This window comes from Carassius auratus, chromosome 1, assembly GCF_003368295.1.
Source record: "Carassius auratus strain Wakin chromosome 1, ASM336829v1, whole genome shotgun sequence".
Lineage (NCBI taxonomy): Eukaryota > Metazoa > Chordata > Actinopteri > Cypriniformes > Cyprinidae > Carassius > Carassius auratus.
In genome coordinates this window covers 28,419,504-28,434,922 of record NC_039243.1, presented here as the reverse complement: position 1 = coordinate 28,434,922, position 15,419 = coordinate 28,419,504, and the positions used below count along the sequence as shown (strand labels likewise).

At 41.4% G+C, this 15,419-nt stretch overlaps 1 protein-coding gene across 2 annotated transcripts; it reads right to left on the bottom strand.

Annotated features, from left to right (window-relative positions):
* Nucleotides 1-350: 350 nt before the first annotated feature.
* Nucleotides 351-13,492, bottom strand: LOC113106385 (elongation factor 1-alpha 1-like). 2 transcript variants are annotated; one of them, XM_026268268.1, is made up of 8 exons: nt 13,126-13,492; nt 11,992-12,164; nt 10,967-11,146; nt 10,568-10,864; nt 10,028-10,178; nt 9,522-9,778; nt 9,124-9,358; nt 351-1,092 (listed from the first exon to the last, which is right to left on the bottom strand). In XM_026268268.1, exons 2-8 carry the CDS (start codon nt 12,133-12,135, stop codon nt 968-970), a joined length of 1,389 nt encoding a protein of 462 aa, XP_026124053.1. In that variant the 5' UTR covers nt 12,136-12,164; nt 13,126-13,492; the 3' UTR covers nt 351-967. The 2 variants fall into 2 exon arrangements, with proteins under 2 accessions (XP_026124053.1, XP_026124047.1); XM_026268262.1 differs by having other exon boundaries at nt 13,206-13,492.
* Between the last annotated feature and the right edge of the window lie 1,927 nt (nt 13,493-15,419).

Sequence of the window (15,419 nt, the reverse complement as noted above, 5' to 3'; positions counted from 1 at the left end):
TTACACAGCCAACTTAAAATCATGTATTTTTTAAAATATACAGTACATTATTATACAATATACAGTATAAATAATATTTATAATATATATAATTTTATTAAAATGTATTTTATTATTGTTAATTATACATAATTATAATTGCAAATAATTCTTCTTATTATTTTTTATCATGTAATGTTTTGTAGTTAATTGTTTTTAGTCTATTTAATATTGTTGGCATGTGTACCAGCACTGAACATTGGTGTCAGAGCTGTCAAATATCTGATTTAAATACAAGAGCCTACATGCCTACACACATCAAAGATGTTGTCTTCTTGTTATTTCTTTGTCTAGTCATTTAGAAGCAGACATCAGAGTTCAAATGTATTTTATTTTTGGTTATGAACCGACATACATTAGACAATGGAGAATCATATTCCCGTTAAAGTACGTGAGTGCAAGTGCAAACAAGATGGCTCATGCTTGTTCAGAGCGCTGTCAGGGTAGACAGTAAAGTGCACTAGCTACTCTAGCTTCATGCACACAGAAAAGGACACTGAACTTCAATTATAAAGTTATGTCACAACACATCAAACTAACATAAGACTAACATAAAATCTCATACCTATTGGACTAGAAGCTAGAACAATTCGCAACTATTGCAGGCAAGGTTACATTAGCAATGTTAGCAGGAGGGCTTAGATATTCAACACAAGCTACATGATAGCTAGAGGCAGAACTGCTTAAAGTGCTTATAACAATTTAACAATAGAACAAATACCACAACAAAGACTTCAAATTTGAACAGAACATAAAATTAAACAAATATACTTATCACAATCGTAATCATTGTCAAGCAGGCGCGAGTTTTACTTTTCCTTCTTCTGCTTTTGCGATGCATTGTGATAATAAACCAAGCTTTATTTATGGAGTTGAGAAGAGGAGGGATGGTGTGGCTGACCCAAGTGTTCGCAGCCCAGCACAACATTCATTTGGTCTTCTGGGCCTTTTGGGCAGATTTAGTGACCTTCCCAGAGGTTGGGGTCTTCTTCTCAACCCCCTTGATGACGCCCACTGCTACGGTTTGGCGCATGTCACGCACTGCAAAGCGACCTGGGAAATGAAGATCATCAGAAAAACAGAGCTCAGTTATTATTATAAATCAAGTGTCTTTCATTTTTAAAGGCCAAAAACAGATATGGTGGACTGAGGGAGAAAAAAAGAAACACCCTGGCATAAAATTGATTGTTCCATTTTAAGTCCTTTGCACTATAACAATAATAATAATAATATACTACCATATTAATGTATTTCTATACACTTTAATAATGTATTTATGTACGTGAAAAGTGTATATTTTTACATTTTAAATTCAGACACTGAGGTGCAGTTATGTTTGCACTTCAGGATCTCGCGAAAACATCTGCATCGGAAACGCTTTGGGAATGCCTCTGCATGGCCGCATCCTGAAGCACATGTGAAATCAGTCTAATAGAGTGGTGAGATATCACAGGTACGATGACATAGTGACCAGGAAGCTTAAAAACAAACCCTGTGTAAACAACAGTAGCTTCTGCTCTTCAGCAAGCACTCGGTGTTGTGTATGTCAGTGCACAAATGAATCAGTCAATATGCAAGACAGCAAAGAGAATGACATGCAGCATTTCCGGTTGTGTGATGTGTGCTACCGCTACATCATGGGTGGGGATACACACGCTCCTGCATTGCCTGTCTGGGAACAGAGCATGCATGTGCAGCTCTCAATGGAGCTGTTTGTGTGGATTGTGCAGTCTCTGCTCCACTTCTGCCTGGCATTCTTTGAAGAGAGTGCTCAGGCTCATGGTCCTCACAGCTCGGCTCCCGCAACTGCTAAAGCAGAATGGATACTTAGGTGATGGAGATCACAGATAGATTTGGTGAGGTGTTGGAGATGGGCATAGCCCTTTCTTCACCCTCACCCACCAGATCCAGCACCCTTCTGAGGGATCGGAAGACCTCACTGCGGTTTCTTCCCACCAGAGTGAGGGCACAAGGCTTAACCTTTCTTCCTCTGAGGAGGTTGATGTGGCGAGCCTCGACCAGGATGAGTCTGGGGACTCCAGTCCATCCAGTACGAGGAGCTGTTGAAGGTGGTGGCTAGGGCTGTAGAAAAATAAAAGATCGACTGGTCCGATTAGAAGCAGGAAGACCATCCAAAAAGAAAACTTGATGAGTGCTTCCTGCACTCTAAGTCACCTCCCCCAAGCCGGAGCCTTCCTTTCTTCCCTGATCTCCATGCTGAGGTTGTGAGATCATGGGAAAGGCCATACTATGCTGACATATTCAGCCCCAATGTCTCCAATTATTCCAACATCCTGGGGCTGAAGCTACATGGCTATGGGGCGATTCCTAGTGTTGAACAGACACTCATGAGCTGTCTTCCCCCTGAAGACTCTAGTGCTATCCATCAAGCCAACTTCGGCTTTGGTGGGTAAAACCTTCATGGCAGTGGGTCAGGCTGGCACAAACCTGTACACCATGGCGGTGCTGCTGGTATACCAGGCTGATCTGGACAGAGACCAGGAAGATGGTGAAGAAGTTTGCTTCAGTTCTCATTCTCAGTTCTCAATTAGGTAAACCGGAACCAGGGACACTTCCCATAACACCTGATGTACTTGCTACATCATTAGAAGAATGGCATCTACGCTAATATTTGTCTGTTTCTCTATTATTCACCATAGCCACCAGATCCAGTTGTATCCAAGACAGAGGGTCACTGCAGTCACCCGGATCTAGTATGTATCCAGACCAGATGGTGGACCAGCAACTAGAAAGGACCTCTACAGCCCTGAAAGACAGCGGAGACCAGGATAACTAAAGCCCCAGATACAGATCCCCTGTAAAGACCTTGTCTCAGAGGACCACCAGGACAAGACCACAGGGCACAGATGATTCTTCAGCACAATCTGACTTTGCTGCAGCCTGGAGTTGAACTGCTGGTTTTGTCTGGTCAGAGGAGAACTGGCCCCCCGACTGAGCCTGGTTTCTCCCAAGGTTTTTTCTCCATTCTGCCACCGATGGATTTTTGTTTCCTTGCCGCTGTCGCCTCTGGCTTGCTTAGTTGGGGTCCCTTCATTTACAGCGATATCATTGACTTGATTGCAAATGATTGCACAGCTATTTAAACTGAACTGAGATGATGACAACGCTGAATTAATTGATGACCTGCCTTCAACTGCCATTTTGCATTTTGGGGCGGTCACACTGCACTTTTCTCTCCATTGACTTCCATTTATACGCATGCAAATGCGTCAGAACGGAAACACAGGCTCCAAAGTTCGAGTTTGGTGAACTCTGACCTGCGAATTGGCATCATGTGAAGATGTGGGACCAGTAGAAGATTGATATGTCACTGCGTGACCTCTCTGTACAGAAATTCAAAAATGAAGGAAGCGCTATATAACTTAAGCTGTAGCGCAGCGTCCTATTTTATATAATACATATTTAAAAGATTATAAAAAATAAAATAAAAAAAGAAGCTGTATGGTTTGTAGTGTCAACAGGAAACAGGAACAGATAATACATTTGAATGAGGACGTTTTATAATTTTTAATTGCTTAGGGTGTATATATTTATATAGAGAGAGATACAGAGAGTACAATATAATAAGACGCTTTCGACGCCGTCGCAAAAGACACAGTGCAAGCACATATTAATCCATGTTGTGATAATTGAGGAGAGGCCATTTTATCTTGCTCCCGCCCATATTCACAGCGGCGTCCGAAATAATTTCTAGTGTGTCTAGTGTGACCGCGCCTTTATTGACACACTGTTTTCATAATTAATGTTGTTCAGTTGCTTTGACACAATGTTTTTTGTTTAAAGCACTATATAAATAAAGGTGACTTGACTTGACTAAGGAAATGGTCAGAATGATCGGTTGTTGCATGGCAGCTTTGGTGGCCACAGAGAGACATCTCTGGTTTGACCTGTCCAACATGAGAGATGGACATTTGGACACCCCACTTGTCCCTTTGGGCCTCTTCGGTGAAACAGTGAGCTCTGTTGCCAAGAGGTTCCAGGAGGCTAGGAAGCAGGCGGCAGTGTCTCAGTGGTACCTCCCCCACTGGATCCAGGTCTTTTGGGCTGCTGGGCGGGAGCAGCCCCAGCTGTATTGCTTCCCAGAGCGCTCCCACAGAGAGATCAGGGGTCAGGGTGGCGCTTTCATTATACAGTGCCCGTCTCTCCTCAGTGCCCTCAGTGGGCCAGACCTCAGAGGTCATCAAGTGATTGTCCACTCAAACAAAACTTTGGTGGTCTTGTATATAAACCAACCGGGGAATGACCAGTAAGAGAAGAAGACATTGAATAAAGTATGAATAAAATATCTATTTTTGTTTTCTGTGCATTTGAAAAGTATTCTTGTAGCGTCATAACATTCTGCACCACTGATTTCACATAGATTATTTTACTGATGTCCTTAATATGTGTCTAGGCCATAAAACATTTCAGTTGCATTGCTGTCAATGCAGGGTCAGAATGCTTTTGGATTTCATCAAAAATATCTTAATTTGTATTCTGAAGATGAACAAAGGTCTTAAAGGTTTGAAACAACAAGAGGGAGGGGCAGCTGTGGCCTAATGGTTAGAGAACCAGACTAGTTATCATAAGGTTGCCGGTTCAAGTTTTGGTGCTGGCAGGAGTTGTAGGTGGGGGGGGGGGGTGAATGAATAGCACTTTCTTCCACCTTCCATACCCATGGCTGAAGTGCCCTTGAGCAAGGAACTGAACCACCAGTTGCTCCCCGGGCGCTGGATCTATAGCTGCCCACTGCTCCGGGTGTGTGTTCACTGCTCCAGGTGTGTGTTCACTTCTCACTGCTGTGTATGTGCACTTGGATGGGTTAAATCAAAGTCCTTTCAGGCAAGTCGTGCCACTCGGCCGCCATCTTGGCAACGCCTCCGGGCAGCTATTTCAGAATAACAAGACCAGCTCCTATCTAAATGAATGGGCAGAGAGTCAGAACTGCACTTTCACTGGTCACCGGGACATAAAACGGCATGTATAGAAACAGCAGTGAAATCTGATAAAAATCGCTGAAAAAAATGTATGACTTAAAACCCCTTTTTCCCCACAGGTTATACCTTTACTACGCATGCTACGCATTTACTACGCACGTTTACAAGATGGCGGCGCGTCCACACGCAGCAGTTCTCTGTCTCGACAGAACGGTGTTTTCGTGTTTTTTTGTCTTGTGAGTCGCAGTGTTTTTGTACGTTGTCGTCACGTCTACCTGTCTGTAAGCGCAAATACAGTCACGAGTTTCTGCTCGATGTCGGCAGGACCGCATTTTTACAGTTAAACTCCATGCACGCGGAACAGCTGCGGTATCTCGATCTGCTATGGAGGCTTTCGCCATCACCGACCCCCATTACTGCATCTCGCCCGCAGCGGAGGCGCCACAAGCATGTGAGATAAAGCAGAAGAGGGGGAAGCATGGAGGTATCCAGTCTAGGCTAATGGCTAACCCACACAAGCCATCTATCCCCACCATCGTACTGGCTAACGTACGCTCATTGGATAATAAACTGGACTACATTTGTTTACTACGCGCAACTCAGAACTCTGTAAGAGACTGTTGTGTTTTTGTGTTCACGGAAACATGGCTCAGCAACAGCGTTCCAGATGGCACTATTCAGCTCGACCAGCTATCGTGCGGACACAGCTCTCGTCGCGGGAGGAAAAACCCGCGGCGGCGGGCTTTGTGTTTACATCAATGACGCGTGGTGCCGCGATACTGTTGTGATCTGCAAACACTGCTCACCCCTGGTGGAGTTTATGATTATTAAGTGCCGGCCGTTCTATCTGCCGAGGGAATATACTGCTATACTGCTCATTTCAGTTTACATTCCCCTGAACAACAGCTGCAACAGGAACAACGCACTAAATGAACTGTACCAGCACATCAGTGAGCAGCAGACAGCCAACCCCCCCACCCCCCCCCCCCCATGCTTTTCTCATCATAGCTGGGGATTTCAACCATGCTGACCTTAAGAGTGTGTTTCCAAATATACACCAGCACAACTTTCCAACACAAGGTAATAACATTTTGGACTTTGTTTACACCACACACAGAGGAGCTTACAAAGCCCTCCCCCTCCCCCACCTCGGAGCTTCAGACACATCACTGTTATGCTAATCCCTGCATACAGACCGCTCATTAAAGTCGCCAAACCAGTTTACAAACAGATTAAAGTGTGGCCAGAAGGATCATCAGAGGTTCTTCAGGACTGCTTCAACACAACTGACTGGGACATGTTTAAACAGGCTGCCACATGCAATAACACCACTGACCTCCAGGAGTACTCAGAGACTGTCCGGGCCATCCAGAAGCCATGGATGACAGGGGAGGTCTACAGACTCCCGAAGACACGGAACGCTGCCTTCAGAGCTGGAGATGAGGTGGGCCTGAGAACAGCTAGGGCCAACCTGTCCCGTGGCATCAGAGAGGCTAAGAGACAGCACTCCAGGAGGATAGCTCATCAATTCAGCGACAGCAGATACACTAGGAACCTGTGGCAGGGGATACAGACCATTACAGACAACAAGCTCCCACCACGGACCTGTGACAACAACATCTCTCTGCTGAACGAGCTGAACACCTTCTTCACTCGCTTTGAGCAACAAAACAGCACCACTGCACAGAAGACTCCACCTCCTCCCGGTGACCAGGTGATGACGCTGACCCCAGACAGCGTGAGGAGATCCTTCAGCAGGATCATTGCACGCAAAGCTCAGGGTCCTGACAACATCCCTGGGCGTGTACTGAAAGACTGTGCAGCAGAACTCACTGATGTCTTCACAGCCATTTTCAACATATCACTGAGTCATGCTGTTGTTCCCACATGCTTTAAAACCACTACCATCATCCCAGTCCCAAACAAGCCATCTCCATCCTGCTTCAATGACTACCGTCCTGTTGCACTTACCCCCATTCTCATGAAGTGCTTTGAACAGCCAGTCATGCACCACATCAAGTCTGCCCTCCCCACCTCCCTGGACCCCTTCCAGTTTGCATATCGGTCCAACCGGTCGACAGATGATGCCATTGCCACTGCCGTCCACTCAGCACTCACCCATCTGGACAAAAAGGACTCATATGTCAGAATGCTGTTCATAGACTTCAGTTCAGCATTCAACACGATCATCCCTCAACAGCTCATCTACAAACTGATTCAGCTGGGCCTCAACACTTCGCTGTGCAACTGGCTGTTGGACCTTCTGACTGGAAGACCTCAGGCAGTACGGGTCGGCAGCAACACATCCAGCACCATCAAACTGAACACTGGGGCCCCCCAAGGATGTATGCTGAGCCCCCTCCTCTTCACTCTGCTGACCCATGACTGCACACCATCACACAACTCCAACCTCTTTATTAAGTTTGCAGATGACACGACTGTGGTGGGTCTCATTAGCAACAAAGATGAGACAAACTACAGGAGTGAGGTGAGCCACCTGGCCAAGTGGTGCAGTGACAACAATCTGTCTCTGAACTTGGAGAAGACAAAGGAGATTGTTGTAGACTTCAGGAGAGCACACACTCAGCACGTTCCTCTGACCATCAATGGTGCGACTGTGGAGAGAGTGAGCAGTACCAAGTTCCTGGGTGTGCAAATCACAGAGGACCTCTCTTGGACTGAAAACACCGCAGCACTGGCCAAGAAATCACAACAGCGTCTCTACTTCCTCCGCAAACTGAGGAGAGCCAGATCCCCACCCCCCATCATGTACACCTTCTACAGAGGCACCATCGAGAGCATCCTGACGAGCTGCATCACTGTGTGGTATGGCGCCTGCAATGCGTCCTGCCGAAAGACTCTGCAACGCATAGTGAGAGCAGCTAAGAAGATCATTGGTGTCTCTCTCCCCTCCCTCCAGGACATTTATGGAACACCTCTCACCCGCAAAGCCCTCTGCATCGCAGGTGATCCCACTCACCCATCACACAGCTTTTTTAGCCTGCTACCATCAGGGAGGAAACTGCGGAGTCTCCAGGCCAGGACCAGTAGACTGAAGGACAGCTTCATCCATCAGGCTGTCAGGAAGCTGAACTCCCTCCCGAACCTGCCCCCCTCCCCTCTTCTTCCCCAGGCACCACTGAACTATGACCGCCCCCCTAACACACACACACACACACACACACTAATTATTATATGATGGCATGCACTAGTCACTTGTGCAGCATTGGTCTGCTCACTACCTCTTTCGGCATGGAACTGATGTCATTCCACTACCTCATCAGTCAGTTAAATAAAATAACTGCTCTTGGTCACTTGTCACTTTAATCAGACTTAATAAGATATTTTTAATAAGTGATTTTTTTGCACTAAAAAATCTTTTAAATGCACTGTTGTTCACTTCATTGATTTGCACTATATCTGTCATTTGCCTTGCGCTGCTTTATTTAACTTTATTCTTAATTTTATTATATGTATTTTTTTATATCATTCCCTTATTGTATAGTTGTATCTACATTTTATATTTGATCTAGTTATTTTTTTAGGCTTTAATGTTAATGTTAACTCTATGCACCGGGTCTGAGAGTAACGCAATTTCGATTCTCTGTATGTATGTACTGTACATGTGGAAATTGACAATAAAGCAGACTTGAAAACTTGAATGCGCAAGGGTTCCTAAACTGTGTGCATACGTCAGTGGAGCCAGACAATAGGCTTAAGTGTTTCCCGGCTTGACTGTTAGAAGCAGATGATTGGCTTTCCAGCGGGAGGGGCGGGACATGTGCACACAACCGCCATCCTTACCGTTACAGGTTTTCCTTATATAGTTGTATTGAGGACTGAGGAAGTGACATGTCTCTTATAAACTGTCTCTGGTTAAATGCATAGCACGAATTCCGAGTATGGGTTACCATACTTGGCAAATGCCAAGATTTTCAACTTTAATGACAGAATTGTCATTTTTGGGTGGACTATCCCTTTAAGCAAATATAATTAATTATTTTATGCCCACCACAGAAAGTTCATTGCACTGAAAAAGAAGGCATGTTTACAGTAGAACTGAATTTGGTAATATAGTCAAGCTTTTTATATAAAAGATACTAAAGGAATCCATAACTTTAAATCCAAATTAAGATATGACCCTTACCAAGAGGAGGATACTCAGAGAAACTCTCCACACACATAGGTTTGCCTGGTATCATATCTACAATAGCAGCATCCCCAGACTTCAGGGACTTGGGATTGTCTTCCAGCTTCTTCCCAGAGCGACGGTCAATCTTCTCCTTTAACTCGGCAAACTTACAGGCAATGTGAGCAGTGTGGCAGTCCAACACGGGGGCATAACCAGCACTGATCTGACCAGGATGGTTCAGAATGATCACCTGACCAGAGCAGAGGTCAGAGGTCAGAGGTCAAAACATAATTTTGACTTGTATAAAACCAGTAAATTTAGATGTTACCATTATTCAGATAATACAAATATTCGATCATGAATTGTGTCAGAAGGCTTTACAACATTCTAAAACATCAAATTTAGACCTTTACCTGTGCGGTGAAACTTGCTGCCTCCTGTGGGGGATCGTTCTTGCTGTCCCCTGCAACATTCCCACGCCGGATATCTTTGACTGAGACATTCTTCACATTAAATCCCACATTATCACCTGGAAAAGCTTCAGATAGAGCCTCATGATGCATCTCCACAGATTTCACCTCAGTGGTCACATTCACGGGGGCAAATGTCACAACTAGGCCAGGTTTCAGAACGCCTGTTTCCACCCGTCCCACAGGCACAGTACCAATTCCTAAATAGTAACAGAAAGAGCACAGAGGTAAAAGAAGGACATTTTACTAAATATATAATTTATTAAATATCAGGATTGTCTTTGTAATCTCAGTTATTTTATCTCTTAAAATACCATAGACACCTGTAAGTCATTTGTAGGTCACACACCTTTACAAGAAAATGATTAGTTATACTGTACACACAATTCTGAAATTCATTTCAAATGGGTTTCTTACTGAGACCCCTCTCAGTTTGGGTGTCCTCATACCTCCAATCTTGTAGACGTCCTGCAGTGGGAGGCGAAGGGGTTTGTCAGTGGGGCGGGTTGGAGGCTGAATGGCATCCAGAGCTTCCAAGAGAGTCGTCCCAGAGACACTCCCATCCTTACGAGTGATCTTCCAGCCTTTGAACCAGGTCATCTACAGAGAAAACATATTATTATAGCCAATATATGTAACAGTCTGGACAGTTTGGGATGTTAAGAACCTCTAAGGAATCACAAAAAAAAAAAAAAAAAAAAAAAAAAAATTGGAAAGAAATGAATGTAAAGGAATTTGTAACAAAAAATAAATAAATGAAGTATCAAAGTTTTCCATTAAAATATGAAACAGCAAAACTTATTTCAACAGTTATTATAATAAGAAAAGTTTATTTAAGCAGTAAATCAGAATATTAGAATAATTTCTGAAGGATCACATGAAATTAAAGACAGTAGTAAATTTGGCTACAGAAAATGTAGCTTTGTATCACTGGAATAAATTACTTGTAATACTGAAATATCTAAACTTGTAGTAAATATGACACTAACGTTTGGGCTGGCCTCCAGCATGTTATCTCCATTCCATCCGGAGATCGGAACAAATGCCACTGTATCGGGGTTGTAGCCGATTTTCTTGATATAAGTGCTGACTTCCTTCACAATCTCCTCATAGCGCTTCTGGCTGTAATTAGGTTCTGTAGAGTCCATCTTGTTGACACCCACAATCAGCTGTTTGACACCCAGGGTGTATGCCAGCAAAGCATGCTCTCGTGTTTGGCCATTCTTGGAGATACCAGCCTCAAATTCTCCAACGCCAGCTGCCACAATCAACACAGCACAGTCTGCCTGTATCGAAAGAAATTAAATGTTTAAGATTATGAAAATACTTTAATGAATAAAGAGCAACTTTCTGATTGGGTGTGTCATGTTATTACAATACATACAAACCTGTGAGGTGCCAGTGATCATGTTCTTGATAAAGTCTCGGTGTCCTGGAGCATCAATGATGGTGACATAATATTTGCTGGTCTCAAACTTCCACAGAGAGATATCGATGGTGATGCCTCGCTCTCTCTCAGCTTTTAACTTGTCAAGCACCCACGCGTACTTAAAAGAGCCTTTTCCCATCTATGACAAGTAAAGAAAATACAGCTGTTCAGAGAAATATCTTCAACTTAATTTCTTAAACGAGTGGCCCATTACATAAGACACAGCATTATGCAACAATTATTTTCAGTCCTCCAATTTGATTGGCTAAGCAGCGTTCCAACAATATTGATATTTAGTGTTACAGCACAGCTATAGATATGTTTAAAGTTTGATACCACTTTAGTAGGTGAAGAAAAAATACTTACACAACATATATAAAATATATTATATAGAGAGAAATATAACATTAACCGGACAAAATTTGCTAAGAAAGAAGCTATTTATGTCAATGTTTTTGTCCATTTAATTAAAGTCAATTGAAACGTTCCTCAAAATATATATTTTTTTTTTGTTCCATAGAAGAACTAAAGTTAACCAGGGGGTGATTAAATGATGACAGAATATAAATATTTGGGTGAACTATTCTTTTAAAGGAATAATTTATCCAAAACTAAACATTTGCTCAACCCCAGGCCATCTAATATATAGATGAGCTTGTTTCTTCAGAAATTAAGCATTACGTCACTTGCTGAGTGAATGGGTACCATCAGAATAAGAATGGCCTGAGGGTGAGTACATTCTCCAAATTATTTGGGTGAACAGTTCCTTTATGTTATTAACTTGCTTTATAGAATCATTTATAAAGTAAAAAGGCTCTCACAATCTGTGATGTGTGCTGATTTTGAGTAGCTCAGCACTTGTGATCGATCATGTAGGTTAACTTTCACACAGTGGGCCTCTTTTAATAATGTTATGCATTAATATTAACACTGCAACAAATTGTTGCTAAATCTCTTTGGTCTTGCATATTTGGACTGCTATACCTCTGCAGCTTCCTTCTCAAACTTTTCAATGGTCCTCTTGTCGATGCCTCCACACTTGTAAATGAGGTGGCCGGTGGTAGTGGACTTCCCTGAATCCACATGGCCGATGACCACGATGTTGATATGGAGCTTCTCCTTACCCATCACTGGGCTCTCATTGGGTTACAGTCAGCCTAGCACATGAAAAAGGAGACTGAATAATTCATGATACAAATAAGTTATTTATAGTCTAATTGAGCTCAGATGTACAGCAAAAACCATATAATAATAGCTCAGTGTAGTTCAAAATTTTCAGATCTTCTTAATTCAGTTTGTTTACAACATGTCAAATCAATTTTGATTAAAGTAATACTTATGTTATTATGGACCAACTAGCAGTTTCACTGACATGCTCATATGATACATAATACATCTCTGTATGGATGTAGTTCAAAATAATGATGGTTATATAAATGTGGAATTTGTCATCGAAAGGAATCTAGTGTGGAGGGTTTAAAAAAGCCATACACGTTTATAGTACAGCAATGACCTCTAAAAATATTTACAGAATATAAATGACAAGATCCAGCCATTTTAATTAATAAATGTTTTAAATAATGCATAGGTTACTATTGGTCTAAATTAGTTTAATTCGGGCGATGTATCTGCTAATGTCACAGTATCTTTGAACGATCTCAGTATTATCTTTATTTTTTTCAGCGTTGTCTGGGTAACAATAAAGCATAACGTGCTTGTATGCGGCAAAACTTGACACAGCCTGCAGCCTAAATAAAACGACAAGATATGTTATTATTGTATTATATTTCAGTATTTTTTTTTCCCATATATGATGCATTTCAATAATAATCCCCAATCATTCCGATATTTACCTCATACTGACATGTATGACGTGGTTATGTAATTATGTCATGATCAGTCTATGGTCATGATGCATGCACATTATGAACAGATGCCACATCATGAAAAGCCTGTGTGGCCTGATGCATGCATAATAAAACTAACATATCTAAATGTTGTTTCCACAACAGCCCCTATAAGTTTAATCAGCACCATGTTCTGTAGCCTATTATATCCTGGGAATAAAACTCAGATACCGCACATCATTCATTCGCAATCCCCAATAAACCATCCGACCTCTTAGCTCTACCGGCAAGTCCTTAAGAAACGATACTGTGCACAGAACACGCAGAGAGGGTGTTTTCCAGGTGTCCAACCTTGGAGAGAGGCGCCTGTAGTCCAGGGCAGCAGGAGCAAGAGTCGCGACGCTTCTCTGTTGTATCAGATACTGCTGCCTGGGTGCTGCTGATGTCGCCGTGTCGAAGGATGTTTCTAACCGGTCCACTAGAGGGAGCTATCGTGTAACAAATGTGCATAACCATAGCTCACGCATACCGTCTCCTACCATATTTGACTTTTAGATGTGATGCTTTTTTACGCGGTGTTCCTTCGATTTTTATTACATGAAGGTCATATTAAAACTGTTGTAGAAACGTTTAACCAGGACTCCACCATACGTTTTTCTTGAATTGCAAATGCCTTTTAAAGTGACAGTAATGCAAATAATGTCCTCATTTTATTTACTCACCCTCAAGTTGTTCCAAACCAGCATAAACTTCTTTCTTCTGCTGAGTATGAAAATGTTTGTAACCAAACAGTTGATTGTTAGGTTTGGAGTAAATAAGGACAGAATTTTCATTTTTGGCTCAACTAAGAATATAATTTATTGTTTAATTTTGACAGTTCTCCAGACTTAAAAAATGAAAATCAATCATGAATCTGAAATATTATAGACAATGATAATATACATCATAAAATATAATGATCATAAACTATTACAATATTTATTGAATGAGAATTATCTTTTTTTAAACAAATTGCAGATGTGACACTGGACCACAAAACGAGTAATAAGGCTTTTTTTTTATTATTATTATTATTGAGATTTATACACCATCTATATGAATAAACTTTCCATTGATGTATGGTTTGTTAGGATCGGACAATATTTGACCGCGATGCATCTATTTGAAAATCTGGAATTTGAGGGTGCAAAAAAATCTAAATATTGAGAAAACTGCCTTTAAAATTGACACATGGGAACCTACCCCAGTGTGGGTTTTAGAAAGTGTGCAAAGACTTTGCGTGCATACTCAGCATAACATGGGTTTTAGGATACCATTCTTCTAAGTGTCTTTCATATCATTCTTTTAAGTGTCTCTCTTGGCACTCTGAAAGCTTATTGATGGAATGGTGCATCCCAAAACCAATATGTTTCAGAGTCACCAACTCAATCTAAGGAAACTGCCATCCGCCACAAGCATGCCCTGTGCATATTCTTATTATTCTGCTTTTATTTTTTTATTTACTCACAGCATATGTTACAGTCTAAGGATTTTTTTTTTTCTATTCAACAGATGCCTTTGTAAAATGAACCCCGAAAGTAGAGAAGATTACATCAAGAAAGCAATCGGCAGTCAGTCCAAAGGTTATTTCAGTGATTAATTGCAGACAATGAATGTCAGACTGACTTAAAACACTTGCTGATAATTTGCTTTCATGGTTTAATGATTTGGTTTTTTCATGCCTCGTCTTTTGTCAAATGAATTAATCTGTCCTCAGTTTGAAGGACAATTGAATTATTAATTGTTATATTTGTTTACCAAACTGCTATATTGTTGCAATTTTGACAGTTCCTTTTATGGTGTCGTTGCAGTTATGATGATTTTTATACTGTTGCAGTTATGAACAAGCTGAATTTGTGTGTTGGTGCAGATGTGATTGAATTTTAATTTATGGACTTTTTTTTTTAAATGGAATATTGTTGCAATTATGATCATTTAAAAAAAACTATTTGTATACTATTGCAGTTATGAACAAACTTGTTATATTGCTGTAGTTGTGCTATAATTGTTATACTGGTATATGCAGTTTTGAACAAATAATATTAGTAAATTAAAGGCTAACATTTAGGTTTAAGTAGGAGTTTTCTTTGTTTTCAGTGTTATGTGTATGATTAATTATGAACAAAGTATAGCAGGCCAAAACTTTGAGTTAAATAGATCACCATCTGTGTCTCTGTAGTGCCTTCACCCCTCAGATCACTGTATAAAGTCATATCTATTGGATCCATGGAGCTGAGAGTATATAAAAACGTGAGATTCCACGGTTATTTTTAAATGATAAATCATTATCAAACACCCCCATAACATATCTATTGCAAATAATATTTTCAATAAATATTTTGCTATTTCATTATGTGGGCCAGTTTTCTATGTAGAGATAAAGCCTAGTGTTCGACTGGGATGGTTTATAAAAAAATTCCTGTTGAAATTTCAGTCCAAGATTTAAACATTCTAGTTTATTTATATTCATAATGAGGTCAGAGAAACTGTTACAGCCATTGACATATGCTCGCAAGTCCAATAAGC

Bases quoted from the DNA above. Each gene is read 5' to 3' on its own strand.
- LOC113106385 (XM_026268268.1), bottom strand. From the start codon at position 12,135: ATGGGTAAGGAGAAGCTCCATATCAACATCGTGGTCATCGGCCATGTG. The intron at 11,147-11,991 runs GTATAGCAGTCC...TACTTGTCATAG, and splicing joins TTGAGAAGGAAGCTGCAGAG to ATGGGAAAAGGCTCTTTTAA. The intron at 9,779-10,027 runs GTATGAGGACAC...GTTACTATTTAG, and splicing joins GGACGTCTACAAGATTGGAG to GAATTGGTACTGTGCCTGTG.